The 23156-nt window shown below is 41.4% G+C and overlaps 1 protein-coding gene across 2 annotated transcripts in view; it reads left to right on the top strand.

The window, feature by feature from the left end:
• Window positions 1-18091, top strand: part of LOC118360649 (alpha-enolase) — a 38295-nt gene extending 20204 nt beyond the window's left edge. The window contains exons 3-12 of one of the 2 annotated variants that reach the window (XM_052484586.1): window positions 2481-2576; window positions 5475-5533; window positions 6026-6095; window positions 6331-6464; window positions 9830-10052; window positions 10726-10923; window positions 11534-11735; window positions 16839-16947; window positions 17203-17261; window positions 17520-18091. In XM_052484586.1, coding sequence (XP_052340546.1) covers window positions 2481-2576; window positions 5475-5533; window positions 6026-6095; window positions 6331-6464; window positions 9830-10052; window positions 10726-10923; window positions 11534-11735; window positions 16839-16947; window positions 17203-17261; window positions 17520-17583 — 1214 coding nt within the window. In that variant the 3' untranslated portion in view covers window positions 17584-18091. Of the gene's footprint in view, window positions 1-2480; window positions 2577-4981; window positions 5041-5474; window positions 5534-6025; window positions 6096-6330; window positions 6465-9829; window positions 10053-10725; window positions 10924-11533; window positions 11736-16838; window positions 16948-17202; window positions 17262-17519 lie in introns of both variants that reach the window. The other variant, XM_052484587.1, reaches the window with a different exon arrangement.
• The last annotated feature ends 5065 nt before the right edge of the window (window positions 18092-23156 follow it).

Here is a 23156-nt window from a genome sequence, read left to right as displayed (position 1 = left end):
CCCATCTAGGAATCAGGTCCTTCCTCTTATTCATAGTCTGGTTTAAAATCTGGACAAAACTGATCCTGGTCAGTACTATAGTCTGCAACACTTTGTAATATAGTCTGGATCAGTAATATAGTCTGGTTCAGTAATATAGTCTGGATCAGTAATGTAGTCTGGATCATTAATATAGTCTGGAATAACAGACCTGGTTTAGATCAGTTTGTGAATAGGAACTGGTTCAGTAATATAGTCTGGATCAGTAATATAGTCTGGATCAGTAATATAGTCTGGATCAGTAACTAGTTTGGAGTCAGTTATGTAGTCTGGATCGGTCAATGTGTTAGGAACTGGATCAGTAATCTAGTCTAGCCCCATATTTACAAAGCGTCTCAGAATAGGAGTGCCCATCTAGGATCAGGTCCTTCCTCTTATTCATTATGGTTTAAAATACAAAACTGATCCTAGGTCAGCACTATTACTCTGCAACACTTTGTGAATATCGGACCTGGTTTCAAATCAGTTTGTGAATACCAGACCTGGTTTCAGATCAGTTTGTGGATACCAGACCTGGTTTCAAGTCAGTTTGTGAATAACAGACCTGGTTTCAGATCAGTTTGTGAATACCGGAACTGGTTTCAAATAAGTTTGTGAATAACAGACCTGGTTTCAGATCAGTTTGTGGATACCAGACCTGGTTTCAAGTCAGTTTGTGAATAACAGACCTGGTTTCAGATCAGTTTGTGAATACCGGACCTGGTTTCAAGTCAGTTTGTGGATACCAGACCTGGTTTCAAGTCAGTTTGTGGATACCAGACCTGGTTTCAGATCAGTTTGTGGATACCAGACCTGGTTTCAGATCAGTTTGTGGATACCAGACCTGGTTTCAGATCAGTTTGTGGATACCTGGGGTCCACAGAAAACATGAAACATAATACAGAAATACAAAACATTGAGGACAGAACTACATAGTTTGTGCTTTTCTGCCATGTTTCACTTCTGTGTTCTTCAGGTTTCATCCTACAGTATGTAATGTAAATAGACTCATTAACATCCTATCTTCTGTCTTCTCCAGGTTTCATCCTACAGCATGTAATGTAAATAGACTCATTAACATCCTATCTTCTGTCTTCTCCAGGTTTCATCCTACAGTATGTAATGTAAATAGACTCATTAACATCCTATCTTCTGTCTTCTCCAGGTTTCATCCTACAGTATGTAATGTAAATAGACTCATTAACATCCTATCTTCTGTCTTCTCCAGGTTTCATCCTACAGTATGTAATGTAAATAGACTCATTAACATCCTATCTTCTGTCTTCTCCAGGTTTCATCCTACAGTATGTAATATAAATAGAGATGAAATAGACTCATTAACATCCTATCTTCTGTCTTCTCCAGGTTTCATCCTACAGTATGTAATATAAATAGAGATGAAATAGACTCATTAACATCCTATCTTCTGTGTTCTCCAGGTTTCATCCTACAGTATGTAATATAAATAGACTCATTAACATCCTATCTTCTGTGTTCTCCAGGTTTCATCCTACAGTATGTAATGTAAATAGACTCATTAACATCCTATCTTCTGTGTTCTCCAGGTTTCATCCTACAGTATGTAATATAAATAGACTCATTAACATCCTATCTTCTGTGTTCTTCAGGTTTCATCCTACAGTATGTAATATAAATAGACTCATTAACATCCTATCTTCTGTCTTCTCCAGGTTTCATCCTACAGTATGTAATGTAAATAGACTCATTAACATCCTATCTTCTGTGTTCTCCAGGTTTCATCCTACAGTATGTAATGTAAATAGACTCATTTACATCCTATCTTCTGTCTTCTTCAGGTTTCATCCTACAGTATGTAATGTAAATAGACTCATTAACATCCTTCCTATCTTCTGTGTTCTCCAGGTTTCATCCTACAGTATGTAATATAAATAGACTCATTTACATCCTATCTTCTGTGTTCTTCAGGTTTCATCCTACAGTATGTAATATAAATAGACTCATTAACATCCTATCTTCTGTGTTCTCCAGGTTTCATCCTACAGTATGTAATGTAAATAGACTCATTTACATCCTATCTTCTGTCTTCTTCAGGTTTCATCCTACAGTATGTAATGTAAATAGACTCATTAACATCCTATCTTCTGTCTTCTCCAGGTTTCATCCTACAGTATGTAATGTAAATAGACTCATTTACATCCTATCTTCTGTGTTCTCCAGGTTTCATCCTACAGTATGTAATGTAAATAGACTCATTTACATCCTATCTTCTGTGTTCTCCAGGTTTCATCCTACAGTATGTAATGTAAATAGACTCATTTACATCCTATCTTCTGTGTTCTCCAGGTTTCATCCTACAGTATGTAATGTAAATAGAGATGAAATAGACTCATTAACATCCTATCTTCTGTGTTCTCCAGGTTTCATCCTACAGTATGTAATGTAAATAGACTCATTAACATCCTATCTTCTGTGTTCTCCAGGTCTGTTCAGGGCCGCTGTCCCCAGCGGTGCCTCTACTGGTATCTATGAAGCTCTGGAGCTCCGTGACAACGATAAGACTCGCTACCTGGGCAAAGGTACGCACAACTCCCTCTTCTGTTTGGACTAGCTAGTAACACTACCTGTTCTGATTGGACTAGCTAGTTACACTCCTTGTTCTGATTGGACTAGCTAGTAATACTCCCTGTTCTGATTGGACTAGCTAGTAACACTCCCTGTTCTGATTGGACTAGCTAGTAACACTCCCTGTTCTGATTGGACTAGCTAGTAACACTCCCTGTTCTGATTGGACTAGCTAGTAATACTCCCTGTTCTGATTGGACTAGCTAGTTTACTTGTCATTTACAGTGCATAGCGAAGGTCACACCCCTTGCACAGTCTTCACATTTTACTGCCTAAAAATTACAACAATTGTTCTACAGTGCATTTGGAAAGTATTCAGACCCCTTGACTTTTTCCACATTTTGTTACGTTTTTCCACATTTTGTTACGTTAAAACCTTATAAATAGGTTTTTCTCTCTCGTCAATCTACCCAAATGCCAAAGCAAAAGCACGTTTTTAGACATTTTTGCAAATTAATAAAAATAATAAACAGATATATCAAATGTACATAAGTATTTAGACCCTTTACTCAGTACATTGTTGATGCACCTTTGTCAGTGATTACAGCCTAGAGTCTTCTTGGGTATGACGCTACTAGCTTGGCACACCTGTATTTGGGGAGTTTCTTTGCAGATCCTCTCAAGCTCTGTCAGGTTGGATGGGGAGCGTCACTACACAGCTATTTTCAGGTCTCTCCAGAGATGTAGGATCAAGTTCAAGTCTTGGCTCTGGTTGGGTCACTCAAGGACATTCAGAGACTTTTGCTGAAGCCACTCCTGTGTTGTCTTGGCTGTGTGCTTAGGGTCGTTGTCCTGTTGGAAGGTGAACCTTCATCCCCAGTCTGAGGTCCTGAGCGCTCTGGAGCAAGTTTTCATCAAGGATCTCTGTACTTTGCTCCATTCATCTTTCCCCTTATCCTGACTAGTCTCCCAGTCCCTGAAAAACATCCCCAGAGCATGATGCTGCTACCACCATGCTTCACCGCAGGGATGGTGCCAGGTTTCCTCTAGACGTGACAATTGGCATTCAGGCCACAGAGTTCAATCTTGGTTTCATCAGACCAGATAATCTAGTTTCTCATGGTCAGAGTCTTTAGGTGCCTTTTGACAAACTCTTAGTGGACTGTCATGTGCTTTATACTGAGGAGTGGCTTCCGTCTGGCCACTCTACTATAAAGGCCTGATTGGTGGAAAGTGGTTGTTCCACTGGATGTCATAAGGTGAATGCACCAATTTGTAAGTCGCTCTGGATAAGAGCGTCTGCTAAATGACTTAAATGTAAATGTAATGGTGGAGTGCTGCAGAGATGGTTGTCCTTCTGGAAGGTTCTCCCATCTCCCCAGAGGAACTCTGGAATTCTGTCAGAGTGACCATCAGGTTCTTGGTCACCTCCCTGAACAAGGCCCTTCTCCCCTGATTGCTCAGTTTGGCTGGGCGGCCAGCTCTAGGAAGAGTCTTGGTGGTTCCAAACTTCTTCCATTTAAGCATGATGGAGGCCACTGTGTTCTTGGGGACCTTCAATGCTGCAGACATTTTTTGGTACCCTTCCCCAGATCTGTGCCTCCACACAATCCTACAGACAATTAATTTGACCTCATGGCTTAGTTTTTTGCTCAGACAACTGTGGGACCTTATATAGACAGGTGTGTGCCTTTCCAAATCATGTCACATCAATTGAATTTACCACAGGTGGACTCCAATCAAGTTGTAGAAAAATGTAAAGAATAATTATCAGCTTAATTTCGAGTCTCATAGCAAAGGGTCTGAATATTTATGTAAATAAGGTAGTTCTGCTTTTTCCTTTTTTTATAAAGTTGAAAAAAATTCTTAAAAAACTGTTTTCGCTTTTGTCATTATGGGGTATAAGAGTTGTACAAAGTTGGTAGAATCTTATTCAAAATGGTTTACAGCTGTAATAGCTGCCCAATGACATACGCAATCAAGACATGTTATTTTTGTATTAATTGGGAAATGTTTCTAGAACTTTCTTTCACTTTTAAATGTGTTTCCTTTTTAGATAGCATTTTAAGGCAGTAAAATGTGTAGACTTTCACTAGACTATAGGCACTGTATTTTTAAGTGGACTTTAGAAACATACTAGTCTTAGAATGTATTGTTGACATAGCTAGTTTCCAATGTTTGCTTCCATTTCCAACGTCCATGTACTCTAGCCTGGTCCTAGATCTCACTGTGCTGCATGGCCGGCTCGTGTGGTTGCCATGGTAATAACCATAGGAGTTGGCAAGACAGCACAGACACATCTGGGACCGGGCTAGTACACAGCTCACTCTATACATTTTTTCCATTACATGTGTTCTATATTTCCTTCGTTCTTCATCATTCTTTTCTCTGACACTTCATCCTTCTCTCCTCCTGTCAGGGGTGAAAAGGGCTGTTAAACATATTAATGAGTTCTTGGCCCCAGCTCTGTGTAACCAGGTAAATACACAGGAGTAAGACAGAGATAACACTGAAATGAACTGGTTGATGAAAGCATGACTTTCAAGTGGGTTTGCCATGATTTGACAAGTAACTAACCTCTGTGGCAGGCATTCACAGACGATCACAGATTTTCTAAATCGTTATTACGGCCATAAAAATATAATGACTAGAAGGGACATTCCTCCAAGTCAAAGTTCCGTGACGGGTGGACCGACCGGCGGCCATATTGTCATTCTATTTCTGTGATTACCCCATGATCCCAATAGTAGATCATTCCACTTGACGTTTGTTTAACCAGCCTAGTTGCTGCCACCACAGCAGATAATATTAGCGAGATCTAAGGCTTGCTCTGTGATCGCCTAGTAATGCCTGCTGCTCTTGCATGGTCTACTTCTCCCTGGGTCGTGACGCTTTGCTTGTCCCCTCTGCAGGTGTCTCAAAAGCCGTTGATCATATCAATAAAACTATTGCACCTGCGCTTGTACGGCAGGTAGGAACATTCACTGTTTGACTAACATTGACAACGTTGTGCTGGTGTCGAGTCAGTGTTGCATAGAGTGTACAGGCATAGAGCAGCTAAGAACAATCCTGACTGAGTACAATGAAGTCAGAGGGTAAGAGAAGACACGTCACTTCAAGTTCAGTTGATGAGTTGTTTTTTTTTACCCCATGGAGTTTTCTAGATACAATATATCCTCTTGGTCTGTTGAATTTCTCTGTAGGATGTTGTTATTGTATGTATTCAACACTGTACTCACCTCAGTGACCAGAGCTACAGAGGTCTCAGGTAACCTGGCTAGGTAGCACCTCGAGATGCAGTGTGTAGTGTGTACTAGTGAACCTAAACATCCTTGAAGATAGGTGTTTTGAGCTAACCTGTTTGAACTTTGAACTAACCTTTTTTGTTTGTTTGTTGTCAGTTCCTTCCATCTCTAATGACTGGTGTGTTGTTCTGTGTCTGTCTGTCTGTCCTGTTGTTCAGAACGTCAACGTCCTGGAGCAGGAAAAGGTTGACAAGCTGATGCTGGACATGGATGGCACAGAGAACAAGTGTAGGTTACTTCCTTTGGTTGGTATATGGAATTTTAGCATAGAGTTGTGTGCCTTCCAGTGTACGAGGCTTCAATGCAAATACATAAATGGCATGTTACATTCCTTAGTCCCTATGCAAGCAATAAGAACAGCAGTCTACTTGAATACAGCCCAAATCAACAATTTAGGAAAATGAGAAAAAAGGCAGAAATTGTTTGCTAATATGGGCTCTTCGCTTTCTGTTTTTCCCCTCAGCTAAGTTTGGTGCCAACGCCATCCTGGGCGTGTCCCTGGCTGTGTGCAAGGCCGGTGCTGCTGAGAAAGGTGTCCCCCTGTACCGTCACATCGCTGACCTCGCTGGCAACCCCAATGTCATCCTCCCCGTCCCTGTAAGTTTATCGTCATCCTTCCAGTCCCCATTAAGTTTATCGTCATCCTTCCAGTCCCCATTAAGTTTATCGTCATCCTCCCCGTCCCTGTAAGTTTATCGTCATCCTACCAGTCCCCATTAAGTTTATCCATCCTTCCAGTCCCCATTAAGTTTATCGTCCCCCATTAAGTTTATCCCCCATTAAGTTTATCGTCATCCTTCCAGTCCCCATTAAGTTTATCGTCATCCTACCAGTCCCCAGTAAGTTTATCGTCATCCTCCCCGTCCCTGTAAGTTTATCGTCATCCTTCCAGTCCCCATTAAGTTTATCGTCATCCTTCCAGTCCCCAATAAGTTTATCGTCATCCTTCCAGTCCCCAGTAAGTTTATCGTCATCCTTCCCCATGTAGTCCCCATCCCCATAAGTTTATCATCATCCTTCTAGTCCCCATTAAGTTTATCCTTCCTAGTCCCCATTAAGTTTATCGTCATCCTACCCCCAGTCCCCAGTAAGTTTATCGTCATCCTTCCAGTCCCCAATAAGTTTATCCTCCCCAGTAAGTTTATCGTCATCCTTCCAGTCCCCAGTACGTTTATCGTCATCCTTCCAGTCCCCATTAAGTTTATCGTCATCCTTCCAGTCCCCATTAAGTTTATCGTCATCCTACCAGTCCCCAGTAAGTTTATCCAGTCCCCATTAAGTTTATCGTCATCCCCCATTAAGTTTATCCATCCTTCCAGTCCCCATTAAGTTTATCGTCATCCTCCCCGTCCCCATGTAAGTTTATCGTCATCCTTCCAGTCCCCATTAAGTTTATCATCATCCTTCTAGTCCCCATTATCCCCATTAAGTTTATCCTTCCAGTCCCCATTAAGTTTATCCTCCATTAAGTTTATCGTCATCCTTCCAGTCCCCTGTAAGTTTATCGTCATCCTCCCAGTCCCCATTAAGTTTATCGTCATCCTCCCCCCATTAAGTCCCTGTCCCCATCCTTCCAGTCCCCATTAAGTTTATCATCCCATCCCCATTAAGTTTATCGTCATCCTACCAGTCCCCATTAAGTTTATCGTCATCCTTCCAGTCCCCAGTAAGTTTATCGTTATCCTACCAGTCCCCATTAAGTTTATCGTCATCCTTCCAGTCCCCAATAAGTTTATCGTCATCCTACCAGTCCTTAGTAAGTTTATCGTCATCCTACTAGTCCCCAGTAAGTTTATTGTCATCCTTCCAGTCCCCAGTAAGTTTATCGTCATCCTTCCAGTCCCCAGTAAGTTTATCGTCATCCTTCCAGTCCCCAGTACGTTTATCGTCATCCTTCCAGTCCCCAGTATGTTTATCGTCATCCTTCCAGTCCCCAGTAAGTTTATCGTCATCCTTCCAGTCCCCAGTAAGTTTATCGTTATCCTTCCAGTCCCCAGTAAGTTTATCGTCATCCTTCCAGTCCCCAGTAAGTTTATCGGCATCCTTCCAGTCCCATTTAAGTCTGTGTTTACTAATGCGTGAGTCATCTTTATGTGACCTTGCATCAAGACTGTGTTGTCCTGCTGAGCTAAAGCTGACTTACAGTTGAAGTCGGAAGTTTACATACACTTAGGTTCATTGAAACTCGTTTTTCAACCACTCCACAAATGTCTTGTTAACAAACTATAGTTTTGGCTAGTCGTTTAGGACATCTACTTTGTGCATGACACAAGTCATTTTTCCAACAATTGTTTACAGGCAGATTTTTTCACTTATAATTCACTGTATCACAATTCCAGTGGGTCAGAAGTTTACATACACTAAGTTGACTGTGCCTTTAAGTAGCTTTAGAAGCTTCTGATAGGCTAATTGACATCATTTGAATCAATTGGAGGTGTACCTGTTTATGTATTTCAAGGCCTACCTTCAAACTCAGTGTCTCTTTGCTTGACATCATGAGAAAATCAAAAGAAATCAGCCAAAACCTCAGAAAAACATTGTAGACCTCCACCAGTCTGGTTCATCTTTGGGAGCAATTTCCAAACGCCTGAAGGTACCCCATTCATCTGTACAAACAATAGTACGCAAGTATAAACACCATGGGACCACGCAGCCGTCATACCGCTCAGGAAGGAGACTCGTTGTGTCTCCTAGAGATGAATGTACTTTGGTGCGGAAAGTGCAAATCAATCCCAGAACAACAGCAAAGGACCTTGTGAAGATGCTGAAGGAAACAGGTACAAAAGTATCTATATCCACAGTAAAACAAGTCCGATATCGACATAACCTGAAAGGCCGCTCAGCAAGGAAACTACGGTTTGCAACTGCACATGGGGACAAAGGTCATACTTTTTGGAGAAATGTCCTCTGTTCTGATGCACCAAAAATAGAACTGTTTGGCCATAATGACCATCGTTATGTTTGGAGGAAAAAGGGGGAGGCTTGCAAGCCGAAGAACACCATCCCATCCGTGAAGCACAGGGTGACAGCATCATGATGTGGGGGCGCTTTGCAGCAGGAGGGACTGGTGCACTTCACAAAATAGATGGCAGCATGAGGTAGGAAAATGATGTGGATATATTGAAGCAACATCTCAAGACATCAGTTAGGAAGTTAAAGCTTGGTCGCAAATAGGTCTTCCAAATGGACAATGACCCCAAGCATACTTCCAACGTTGTGGTGAAATGACTTAAGGACAACAAAGTCAAGGTATTGGAGTGGCCATCACAAAGCCCTGACCTCAATCTTATAGAAAATGTGTGGGCAGAACTGAAAAAGCGTGTATGAGCAAGGAGGCCTACAAACCTGACTCAGTTACACCAGCTCTGCCAGGAGGAATGGGCCAAAATTCACCCAATATATTGTGGGAAGCTTGAGGAAGGCTACTCGCAACGTTTGACCGAAGTTGAACAATTTAAATGCAATGCTACCAAATACTAAATGAGTGTATGTAAACTTCTGACCCACTGGGAATGTGATGAAAGAAATAAAAGCTGAAAAAAATAATTCTCTCAACTATTATTCTGACATTCCACATTCTTAAAATAAAGTGGTGATCCTAACTGACCTAAAACAGGGAATTTTTCTTTGGATTAAATGTCAGAAATTGTGAAAAACTGAGTTTAAATGTATTTGGCTAAGGTGTATGTAAACGTCCGACTTCAACTGTACGTTAGCTCCCCGAGCTAATGCTTAGGCTTTTAGCTCAGCTGGATAATACAGTCTAGTGTTGCTGTAGTTCACTGAGCTGCTACGTCTTACCCCTGATATGTTGGTCTAAAGGTGAAACCCGTCTCGTCTCCATCAGGCTCTCCTCCGTTACAATGTACACATCGCTTTGCTCTTTCTTCAGTCATCTTTGACCACTTTTTTTCATTTTGTTTGATATGAAACTTCAGTTCAAACCTCTGTCTCTGTCCAAGGCCTTCAACGTGATCAACGGAGGTTCCCACGCAGGCAACAAGCTGGCCATGCAGGAGTTCATGATCCTCCCTGTAGGAGCCAGCACCTTCAAGGAGGCCATGAGGATCGGAGCCGAGGTCTACCACAACCTGAAGAACGTCATCAAGAAGAAGTACGGCCAGGACGCCACTAACGTGGGAGACGAGGGAGGCTTCGCCCCAAACATCCTGGAGAACAAGGAAGGTGAGAGTCAATGAGCGTCAGTCAGTTAATCAATCAATCAATCAATCAATCAATCAGGTTTATAGCCCTTTTCTACAGCAAAAGTTGTCACATGATCAGCAGTATGGCACCACTGCAGCGTCACTTCAGTGGAATAATGAGCTGTGATGCTGCTTCCTGACACTTCTGTGTCTTAGCTGAGAGGGAATGTCCTAGAGCCCTCTAGCCCTCAGCACAGGTGAGCGGAGTTGAGCGGTTGGAAATCCCGCTCCTCGCCTCATGGTGCGGGTTCCTCCATGTCTTTCCTAACGCTCTGCTAAAAAATAAAAAATAAAATGTTTCACAGAAAAATCTTCACTTTCGCTCCAAATTCGCTCCATTCATTAAAAATCACAATTTAACCAGCACCATTTTTTTGTGACTACCTGGACCTACCAATTGGTTTAAGTATTGAAACCAAACCATATGGATTTGAATGAAAAGTATTTGAATAAATATGAAAAGGTGAATGTAAGAAGCGAACATAATTTCAAATAGGTTACATGTCATATTAAACAGCGTATCAACACCCTATATAGGTCAGGAGCCAGACAGGGAGCCTAAGAATGAATTAATACATATATATAAAGCCAAACAAATCCTCCTTATTCATCTTGAGGGAATCTTAACTCTAATCGATCTATGTTCTTCTCAGCTCTGGAGCTGCTCAAGGAAGCCATTGGCAAAGCCGGCTACACCGACAAGATCGTGATCGGCATGGACGTGGCCGCCTCCGAGTTCTACAAGGACGGGAAATACGACCTGGACTTCAAGTCACCTGACGACTCCAGCCGTTACATCACCCCAGACCAGCTGGGAGACCTCTACAAGAGCTTCGTCAAGGATTACCCAGGTGGGTGTTCATGTGTTCCAAATGCCACCCTATTCCCTATATAGTGCACTCCTTTTGACCCCCCATCACCAAGGGGGATAGGTTGCCTGGGGTCGGCAGTGCCACTACCACTAGATGAAGGATTACCCAGGTCTGCTACTAAGAGAAACACTAATCCTCATTTTAAGACTCCGGCTGAGTTACCCAGGTCTGCTACTGAGAACCACTGATCCTCATTATACTGTTAAGACTCCGGTCACAGTCCCAAATGGCACACTATTCCCTATAGGGCACACTACTACCCATAGGGCTCTGGTTAATAGTAGTGCACTATGTAGGGAATAGGGTGCCATTTCTGTTAGGCTCAGTGACTGACTTTCGCCCTCTGTAAGAGCCCAGGGCCTCTGTGGATCTTTAAGGTACTGTAATACTCCTCTAGCTAGAGTTTAAAGCCCTGATGTTTGGGAGTCGAAGGTAAATCAGTTGAAGAAGAAATATCTAATGAATTTAATTAATTAATTTAGTTAATTAGGCTTTAAAGTGACTTATCCCTTCCTCTCCCCAGTAGTGACCTCAACGACGTGCTCTTAACAACTAACCCGTTACAACCGTCCTCCTCTGTCTTCTACAGTGGTGTCCATTGAGGATCCCTTCGACCAGGATGACTGGGCGGCATGGTCTAAGTTCACGGCGGAGACCAGCATCCAGGTGGTGGGTGATGATCTGACCGTCACCAACCCCAAGCGCATCGCCAAGGGTGTGGCCGACAAGGCCTGCAACTGCCTGCTGCTCAAGGTCAACCAGATCGGCTCCGTCACAGAGTCCCTGCAGGCGTAAGTAACTGTCCACACACAGACGGCCATTTTGGTTCAGCCTGGTTCCATCACTGAGTGGAGTGTCACTCCACTGGCAGCCATTTTGTGCCACCTCGGCTCTGTCACAGAGTCCCTGCAGGCATAAGTACTGCATAAGTACAGAGTCCCTGCAGGCATAGTACATGTAGTGTACTAACAGATATAATGCATGTTACAGAATAGAATGTAGTGTACTACCAGATATAATGAATGTTACAGAATAGAATGTAGTGTACTACCAGATATAATGAATGTTACAGAATAGAATGTAGTGTACTATCAGATATAATGAATGTTACAGAATAGAATGTAGTGTACTATCAGATATAATGAATGTTACAGAATAGAATGTAGTGTACTACCAGATATAATGAATGTTACAGAATAGAATGTAGTGTACTACCAGATATAATGAATGTTACAGAATGTAGTGTACTACTAGATATAATGAATGTTACAGAATGTAGTGTACTACCAGATATAATGAATGTTATAGAATGTAGTGTACTACTAGATATAATGAATGTTACAGAATAGAATGTAGTGTACTACCAGATATAATGAATGTTACAGAATAGAATGTAGTGTACTACCAGATATAATGAATGTTACAGAATAGAATGTAGTGTACTACCAGATATAATGAATGTTACAGAATAGAATGTAGTGTACTACCAGATATAATGAATGTTACAGAATGTAGTGTACTACTAGATATAATGAATGTTACAGAATAGAATGTAGTGTACTACCAGATATAATGAATGTTACAGAATAGAATGTAGTGTACTACCAGATATAATGAATGTTACAGAATGTAGTGTACTACTAGATATAATGAATGTTATGTTACAGATATAATGAATGTTACAGAATGTAGTGTACTACCAGATATAATGAATGTTATAGAATGTAGTGTACTACCAGATATAATGAATGTTACAGAATAGAATGTAGTGTACTACCAGATATAATGAATGTTACAGAATAGAATGTAGTGTACTACCAGATATAATGAATGTTACAGAATGTAGAATGATATAATGAATGTTACAGAATGTAGTGTACTACCAGATATAATGAATGTTATAGAATGTAGTGTACTACCAGATATAATGAATGTTACAGAATAGAATGTAGTGTACTACCAGATATAATGAATGTTACAGAATAGAATGTAGTGTACTACCAGATATAATGAATGTTACAGAATGTAGTGTACTACTAGATATAATGAATGTTACAGAATGTAGTGTACTACCAGATATAATGAATGTTATAGAATGTAGTGTACTACCAGATATAATGAATGTTACAGAATAGAATGTAGTGTACTATCAGATATAATGAATGTTACAGAATAGAATGTAGTGTACTACCAGATATAATGAATGTTACAGAATGTAGTGTACTACCAGATATAATGAATGTTACAGAATAGAATGTAGTGTACTACCAGATATAATGAATGTTACAGAATGTAGTGTACTACTATATATAATGAATGTTATAGAATGTAGTGTACTACCAGATATACTTAATGTAATAGAATGTAGTGTACTACCAGATATAATGAATGTTATAGAATGTAGTGTACTACCAGATATAATGAATGTTATAGAATGTAGTGTACTACCAGATATAATGCATGTTACAGAATAGAATGTAGTGTACTACCAGATAATAATGCATGTTACAGAATAGAATGTAGTGTACTACCAGATATAATGAATGTTACAGAATAGAATGTAGTGTACTACCAGATATAATGAATGTTACAGAATAGAATGTAGTGTACTACCAGATATAATGAATGTTACAGAATAGAATGTAGTGTACTACCAGATATAATGAATGTTACAGAATAGAATGTAGTGTACTACCAGATATACTTAATGTAATAGAATGTAGTGTACTACCAGATATAATGAATGTAATAGAATGTAGTGTACTACCAGATATAATGAATGTTACAGAATAGAATGTAGTGTACTACCAGATATACTTAATGTAATAGAATGTAGTGTACTACCAGATATAATGAATGTAATAGAATGTAGTGTACTACCAGATATAATGAATGTTACAGAATAGAATGTAGTGTACTACCAGATATAATGAATGTAATAGAATGTAGTGTACTACCAGATATAATGAATGTAATAGAATGTAGTGTACTACCAGATATAATGAATGTAATAGAATGTAGTGTACTACCAGATATAATGAATGTTAATAGAATGTAGTGTACTACCAGATATAATGAATGTAATAGAATGTAGTGTACTACCAGATATAATGAATGTAATAGAATGTAGTGTACTACCAGATATAATGAATGTAATAGAATGTAGTGTACTACCAGATATAATGAATGTAATAGAATGTAGTGTACTACCAGATATAATGAATGTAATAGAATGTAGTGTACTACCAGATATAATGAATGTAATAGAATGTAGTGTACTACCAGATATAATGAATGTAATAGAATGTAGTGTACTACCAGATATAATGAATGTAATAATGTAGTGTACTACCAGATATAATGAATGTAATAGAATGTAGTGTACTACCAGATATAATGAATGTAATAGAATGTAGTGTACTACCAGATATAATGAATGTAATAGAATGTAGTGTACTACCAGATATAATGAATGTAATATACTTAATGAATGTAGTGTACTACCAGATATAATGAATGTAATAGAATGTAGTGTACTACCAGATATAATGAATGTAATAGAATGTAGTGTACTACCAGATATAATGAATGTAATAGAATAGAATGTAGTGTACTACCAGATATAATGAATGTAATAGAATGTAGTGTACTACCAGATATAATGAATGTAATAGAATGTAGTGTACTACCAGATATAATGAATGTAATAGAATGTAGTGTACTACCAGATATAATGAATGTAATAGAATGTAGTGTACTACCAGATATAATGAATGTAATAGAATGTAGTGTACTACCAGATATAATGAATGTAATAGAATGTAGTGTACTACCAGATATAATGAATGTAATAGAATGTAGTGTACTACCAGATATAATGAATGTTACAGAATAGAATGTAGTGTACTAGATATAATGAATGTAATAGAATGTAGTGTACTACCAGATATAATGAATGTAAGAATAGAATGTAGTGTACTACCAGATATAATGAATGTAATAGAATGTAGTGTACTACCAGATATAATGAATGTAATAGAATGTAGTGTACTACCAGATATAATGAATGTAATAGAATGTAGTGTACTACCAGATATAATGAATGTAATAGAATGTAGTGTACTACCAGATATAATGAATGTAATAGAATGTAGTGTACTACCAGATATAATGAATGTAATAGAATGTAGTGTACTACCAGATATAATGAATGTAATAGAATGTAGTGTACTACCAGATATAATGAATGTAATAGAATGTAGTGTACTACCAGATATAATTAATGTAATAGAATGTAGTGTACTACCAGATATAATGAATGTAATAGAATGTAGTGTACTACCAGATATAATGCATGTTACAGAATAGAATGTAGTGTACTACCAGATATAATGCATGTTACAGAATAGAATGTAGTGTACTACCAGATATAATGAATGTAATAGAATGTAGTGTACTACCAGATATACTTAATGTAATAGAATGTAGTGTACTACCAGATATACTTAATGTAATAGAATGTAGTGTACTACCAGATATACTTAATGTAATAGAATGTAGTGTACTACCAGATATACTTAATGTAATAGAATGTAGTGTACTACCAGATATAATGCACAAGATACAAGGAGAACGTAGGTGATGTATTATCTTCCTTGACTCCAGGCCTAGTTTTCTTAGGTAGACATTTTACAATACCTTCAATGAAATGAGTGAAACCATACTACAGTAGCTGTATCTAAGAACTAGATAATGAACCTGTAGTGGTAGTAGGAGTAGGAGTAGGAGTAGTGGTAGTGGTGGTAGTAGGAGCAGTACTGGTGATGGTGTTAGTAGCAGTAGTGGTGGTGGTGTTAGTAGCAGTGGTGGTAGTAGTAGTAGTGGTGGTGATGGTAGTGGTAGGAGTAGGAGTAGGGGTAGTGTAGTGGTAGTGGTAGTAGGAGCAGTAGTGGTAGTGGTAGTAGGAGCAGTAGTGGTAGTAGTAGCAGTAGTGGTGGTAGTAGCAGTGATGGTGGTGTTAGTAGCAGTAGTGGTGGTGGTGTTAGTAGCAGTGGTGGTAGTAGTAGTAGTGGTGGTGGTGGTAGTAGTGGTGGTGGTAGTGGTAGTGGTGGTGGTAGTGGTAGTGGTGGTGGTAGTAGTAGTGGTGGTGGTAGTAGTAGTGGTGGTGGTAGTGGTGGTGGTAGTAGTAGTAGTAGTGGTGGTGGTGGTAGTAATAGTAGTGGTGGTGGTAGTAATAGCAGTGGTGGTGGTGGTAGTAGCAGTAGTGGTGGTGGTAGGAGCAGTAGTGGTGGTAGTGGTGGTGGTGGTGGTAGTAGTAGTTGTGCTAGTAGTAGCAGTAGTGGTGGTAGTGGTGGTAGCAGTGGTAGTGGTAGTGGTGGTGGTAGTAGTATTTGTGCTAGTAGCAGTAGTGGTGGTAGTGGTGGTAGCAGTAGTAGTAGTAGTAGTAGTAGTAGCATTGGTGGTGGTAGTAGTGGTAGTGGTGGTAGTAGTAGTAGCAGTAGTGGTGGTAGTGGTGGTAGCAGTAGTAGTAGTAGTAGTAGTAGTAGTGGTGGTGGTAGTGGTAGTGGTGGTGGTAGTAGTATTTGTGCTAGTAGCAGTAGTGGTGGTAGTGGTGGTAGTAGTAGTAGTAGTAGTAGCATTGGTGGTGGTAGTAGTGGTGGTGGTAGCAGTAGTAGTAGTAGTAGTAGCAGTGGTGGTGCTAGTAGCAGTAGTGGTGGTAATGGTGGTAGCAGTAGCAGTAGTAGTAGTAGTAGTAGCATTGGTAGTGGTAGTAGTGGTAGAGGTGAGCTCTAGCAGCAGTAGTTGTTTATTTATACCAAGATTGGAATGTGATTCATCATCTCAAGCATCTTTATACAAGACAGACATTGATCCTGTACCTGTTTCCTGTGTAGCTGCAAGATGGCCCAGACAAACGGCTGGGGAGTGATGGTCAGCCATCGCTCTGGAGAGACAGAGGACACCTTCATCGCTGACCTGGTTGTCGGTCTCTGCACTGGACAGGTCGGCTACACCTCTTTTTAAGATCAATACATAGACATTACTACTGGTGTGGCCTGGAAACCACAGCCTTGTTGGCTCAAACCTCTGCAGACAGACATTTGTTCTGTCCTTTAGTGATATTCTATTGCATGTTATTACATTCAATGCAATTGCAAGCTCCCTCACCAAAGTTGGTCAGCGTCGGTTTTTCTCAGTTTTGCCCTTAGCTACAGCGAGTGTACCGATTAACTTGATATGCTGTGTTCCCTTCTTCAGATCAAGACCGGTGCTCCATGCAGGTCTGAGCGTCTGGCTAAGTACAACCAGCTGCTCAGGTGAGCCCCCCCCCCCGTCTTTAAACTCTATCTCAGCTGTATAAAATGCTGTCGCTAGGAAAACGACCATGTCCTATATTCTTCATTAGATATATCTCCATGACTTAAACAAGCTAGACTTGGCCCAGATATCACTCATCTCAATGTACAATTATCAAGGATAGTACTCGGTTGTTTTATGACTTCCTCTTTTAGCCGTTAAAATGGTTCATGTGTTGAAACCTCAAACTGACTGTTTGACTTCCTGTCCTTCCGTAGGATTGAGGAGGAGCTTGGAGACAAGGCTGTTTTCGCTGGCAAAAACTTCAGGCACCCAATCTAAGGAGGTTTTCTATCCTTGGGCCTTCTTGATTTCATCCTGCATACATACAGTACCCCCCACCACCACACACACACATAAAAGCCATGCTAGGTCGCTCGCCCTGCCCTGTCCGGGGGGATGGAACGGCATTGCAATGAAACCTAAGGTCCAAGTGTGTCCAGGAAACCCTAATCTAACTCTCACTGCAGTACACCAACCCATCTTCTATTATTTGGCTCCTCAGTAGTGTCGGTCCTTTGTTAGTGTAACGTTGTCGTGTGAAGACGAGAGTTTTTTTGTTTGGCTTCTTGTGAGCTGTAGTGATTCTTGGTAGCCTCCTACTGAGTACTATTATTCTAGTGAAGAGCTACTTTTAAGTTTAGCACTGTGCTGTTATTGGGACAAGAGTATTGTATGTGCAATGTGTCGCCTCTGAAGAGAGGTTCCTGGTGTTGCTACTGTAAACGTTGGCAGAATTACAAGAAATAAACAAATAAACAATCTCCTATGAAACGGACCAGAGATGTCATTCGGTGTCCCTGTGTGCTTTCTTGTCACGAGAAAATGTATCTTAACTATTTTATATTGGCAATCCTGACATTTCATTTACTGCCATCAACCCACATTTTATTAGCCTCATAATTACCAGGCTGATTACCGCTGTAGAGAAACAGGATCACATGACTTCTGGATGATGGTACAAGGTTCATGTTTAACATCCTTTTGCAATGATTATTTACAAACTTTAGTGACGTGTCATGGATGAAGTCTTGAGACATACAGTTGAAGTCGGAAGTTTACATACACTTAGGTTGAAGTCATCGTTTTTCAACCACTCCACAAATTTCTTGTTAACAAACTATAGTTTTGTCGGTTAGGACATCTACTTAGTGCATGACACAAGTAATTTTTCCAACAGTTGTTTACAGACAGATTATTTCACTTATAATTCAATTTATCACAATTCCAGTGGGTCAGAAGTTTACATACACTAAGTTGACTGTGCCTTTAAACAGCTTGGGAAATTCCTGAAAATTATGTCATGGCTTTAGAAGCTTCTGATAGGCTAATTGACTTCATTTGAATCAATTGGAGGTGTACCTGTGGATGTATTTCAAGATCTACCTTCAAACTCAGTGCCTCTTTGCTTGACATCATGGGAAAATCAAAAGAAATCAGCCAAGACCTCAGATAAAATATTGTAGACCTCCACAAGTCTGGTTCATCCTTGGGAGCAATTTCCAAATACCTGAAGGTACCACGTTCATCTGTACAAACAATTGTACGCAAGTATAAACACCATGGGACCACGCAGTCGTCATACCACTCAGAAAGGAGACTCGTTCTGTCTCCTAGAGATGAACATACTTTGGTGCGAAAAGTGCAAATCAATCCCAGAACAACAGCAAAGGACCCTGTGAAGATGCTGGAGGAAACAGGTACGAAAGTATTTATATCCACAGTAAAAACGAGTCCTATATCGACATAACCTGAAAGGCCGCTCAGCAAGGAAGAAGCCACTGCTCCAAAACTGCCATAAAAAAGCCAGACTACGTTTTGCAACTGCACATGGGGACAAAGATCGTACTTTTTTGGAGAAATGTTCTCTGGTCTAATGAAACAAAAATATAACTATTTGGCCATAATGACCATCGTTATGTTTGGAGGAAAAAGGGGGAGGCTTGCAAGCCAAAGAACACCATCCCAACCGTGAAGCACGGGGGTGGCAGCATCATGTTGTGGGGGTGCTTTGATGTAAGAGGGACTGGTGCACTTCCCAAAATAAATGGCAGCATGAGGTAGGAAAATGATGTGGATATGTTGAAGCAACATCTCAAGACATCAGTCAGGAATTTAAAGCTTGGTCACAAATGGGTCTTCCAAATGGACAATGACCCCAGGGTGGCCTAGTGGTTAGAGCGTTGGACTAGTAACCGGAAGGCTGCAAGTTCAAACCCGCCAGCTGACAAGATACAAATCTGTTGTTCTGCTCCTGAACAGGCAGTTAACCCACTGTTCCTAGGCTGTCATTGAAAATAAGAATTAACTGACTTGCCTAGTTAAATAAATAAAAATACTTCCAAAGTTGTGGTGAAATGGCTTAAGGACAACAAAGTAAAGGTATTAGAGTGGCCATCACAAAGCCCTGACCTCAATCTTTTTAGAACAATTGTGGGCAGAACTGAAAAAAAAGAGCGAGGAGGCCTGCAAACCTGACTCAGTTTCACCAGCTCTGTCAGGAGGAATGAGGCCTACAAACCTGACACAGTTACACCAGCTCTGTCAGGAGGAATGGGCCAAAATTCACCCAACTTATTGTGGGAAGGCTACCCGAAACGTTTGACTCAAGTTAAACAAGTTAAAGGCAATGCTACCAAATACTAAATGAGTGTATGTAAACTTTTAACACACTGGGAATGTGATGAAATAAATAAAAGCTGAAATAAATCATTCTCTCTACTATTATTCTGACATTTCACATTCTTAAAATAAAGTGGTGGTCCTAAATGACCGAAGACAGGGAATCTTTACTTGGATTAAATGTCAGGAATTGTGAAAAACAGAGTTTAAATGTATTTGGTTATGGTGTATGTAAACTTCCGACTTCAACTGTATATGAACTCCTGCTCATAAACGGCCCTAGCGGTTTCAATGTTGTGATGTAATTGGAACTGCCAGTGAGAGTCAGTAACATGAGCCGGCGCCGAGAGGGACGCCATTTCTGGACGTAAAATGATCCAGCAGGGCAGAGATGCCTCTCTTGAAGAGCCTGTGAGTTCCAGACCTAGGTTCAACTATTATTTGAAAGATCTAATATCATATATGTGCTTGATTGACCTTGCCTGGTACAATGGAATCAATGGAATAGGGCCAAAAAATTGCCAAACCCGCCTATCTGGCCCTCCAGACAGGCTAAAGAAAACGCTCAATGTATTTGAAAGATTTAAAATACTATTTGAACCCAGCTCTGACATTTTATGCTGTAGGCCTACTGTCACATCTACTCCCGCTCCCCTCTCCAGTGCTCAACGTTGCTAGTCTATTAACCACCGAACCTGGCAACCCATCTTTACACACACCTGGCAACCCTTATTACATGCACCTGGCAACTCTCATTACGCACACCTGGCAACTCTCATTACGCACATCTGGCAACCCTCATTACGCACACCTGGCAACCCTCATTACGCACACCTGGCAACCCATCATTACCCACACCTGGCAACCCTCATTACACACACCTGGCAACCCTCATTATACACACCTGGCAACCCTCATTACACACACCTGGCAACTCTCATTACGCACACCTGGCAACCCTCATTACACCACCTGGCAACCCTCACGACACACACCTGGCAACCCTCATTACACTACCTGGCAACCCTCATTACGCACATGTGGCAACCCTCATTACGCACACCTGGCATCCCTCATTAAACACACCTGGCAACCATAATTTCACACACCTAGCAACCCTCCTTACTTACAACTGGTAACCCTCATTACGCACACCTGGCAATCCTCATTACACACACCTGGACTCCATCACAACCCTGATTACTCCCCCTTTATCTAGCATCACTCTTCAGGCAGCGTTGGTTATGTTTCCTTCTCTAACGGTTCGCTTGTTGTTTTATAGGTCTACATTCATTATTATTAAACTACCTGACTCCCTGCGTCAACGTTACCGAATACAGCCTCAACAAATGGAAGCAGCAGTTAATCAGGACATCTCCTAGATGGTCAGCGAACAGGGACACCTACTTCGCCAACACCACAACTAACTGGCAGACCTGGGGATGGCTACGGATGAGGTCCACCGTGTTCTTCAACCTCTCGACATTCCCCAGAGGGGCGTCAACTCCAAACATGCGGAGGATTCTCTACCACAAGTCGAGCCAGCACCTCAGCCCATCCAGCAGTCCGCCCAGGTCAGCGATGCCCGTTTATCCCTCCCGGACAAATAGGACAGGTCAAAATCCAAATGCCGTTGCTTCCTACTCCAGTGCTCCCTCTATTTCACGTTGCACACTGTCGACTCGTGTTCAGTATTTACTCAGGTAAAACTCCTTCCCTGTGCCTCTGCGTCCCTGGTCTCATCTGTCCATTGATTTCGTCACTGATCTTCCCTCCGATGGATTCACCACCATTTTGGTGGTTGTCGACAGATTTTCAATCATGCAGTTTCATCCCTGTCTCTGGTCTCCCTACCGTTCTCCAGATCACTGAGGCACTGTTCCAGCAGGTCTCCAGGAGGATATCGTGGCCCCCAATTCACATTGCGCGTACATTGGAAGGCTTTCATTGAAATGCTGGGGGTCACGGTCAGCCTCACTTCCGGGTATTGGCCTCAATCAAACGGGCAGGTGGAGAGGATGAACCAGGAGCTGGGGAGGTTCCTGAGGAGTCACTGCCAGGACCGACCGGGGGAGTGGACCCGATTCCTTCCTTGGGCTGAATAAGCCTAGAATTCATTGCGTCACTCTTCCACCGGGCTGACTCCTTTCCAATGTATTCTGGGTTATCAGCTGACCCTGGCTCCATGACCCCAAGCCAGACCAAAGCTCCCGCGGTGGACGAGTGGTTCAGGCGCGCAGAAGAGGTATGGTCCGCTGTCAGAAAGAGCAGGCGGATCGCCACCGCAGTGGAGCTCCCGTGTTCCATCCTGGTGACCGCGTTTGGCTCTCCACCAGGAAACTGCCGCTCTGCCTGATCTGAAGAAGCGGAGTCCTGGGTTTGTGGGCCATTCTAGGTCCTCCGGAAAGGTAAACGAGGCAACTTGCAGAGTACAGCTCCCCACCAACTACCAGATCTCACCCTCTTTTCATGTTTCCCTCCTCAGGCCGTTGGTTCCTTGTCCCCTGGCTGATGCCGTCCCCCACAACCCCCCTCCTCCTCCCTTGGACATCGAGGGGAGCCCTGCCTATGCTGTCAGATCTCTCCAGGACTCCCGATGTCGGCTCCAGTAACTGGAGGACTGGGAGGAGTACAGTCCAGAGGAGCAGTGCTGGGTTCCGGTGACCGATATTCTAGATCCCAACCTTCACCGTCCAGCCCGCTCCTCGTACTCAGAGCTGTCCTCCTGACCAGAACGACAGATTTGTACCTTGTCAGCTCGGGGATTCAAACTTGCAACCTTTCGGTTACTAGTCCAATGCTCTAACCACTAGGCTACTGCCGCCCCTACTTGCCAAGGTAGATGTTCAATCAGCAGTTTTTACAGTACATGGCTGCTGGCCCAGCTGAATCCGCCATTGAGGTTGGCGGTTCATTCCTTTGGGGAACTTTAAGGAACTTCCTGTCACCATTGTCTACAGTTGGTTATCCTTCTAGGTTATGGGTATAACACACAGTCAACACATTAATTCTGTATTTCAGAAACTGCAGACATTCATGGATGCTATTTATCTGTATTATTAAGCAATACTGTAATGCAATACTGTGAAAATACATCAAGTATACTGTACATATCAACCATAAAGATACTGGTATGTGTTATACTTCCAATATATACAGTGCCTTCGGGAAGTATACAGACCTTTCTCCACATTTTGTTACGTTACAGCCTTATTCTAAAATGGATTCAGTTA

Source organism: Oncorhynchus keta, chromosome 28 (assembly GCF_023373465.1).
Source record: "Oncorhynchus keta strain PuntledgeMale-10-30-2019 chromosome 28, Oket_V2, whole genome shotgun sequence".
Lineage (NCBI taxonomy): Eukaryota > Metazoa > Chordata > Actinopteri > Salmoniformes > Salmonidae > Oncorhynchus > Oncorhynchus keta.
This window is presented reverse-complemented; position numbering and strand designations above follow the sequence as displayed.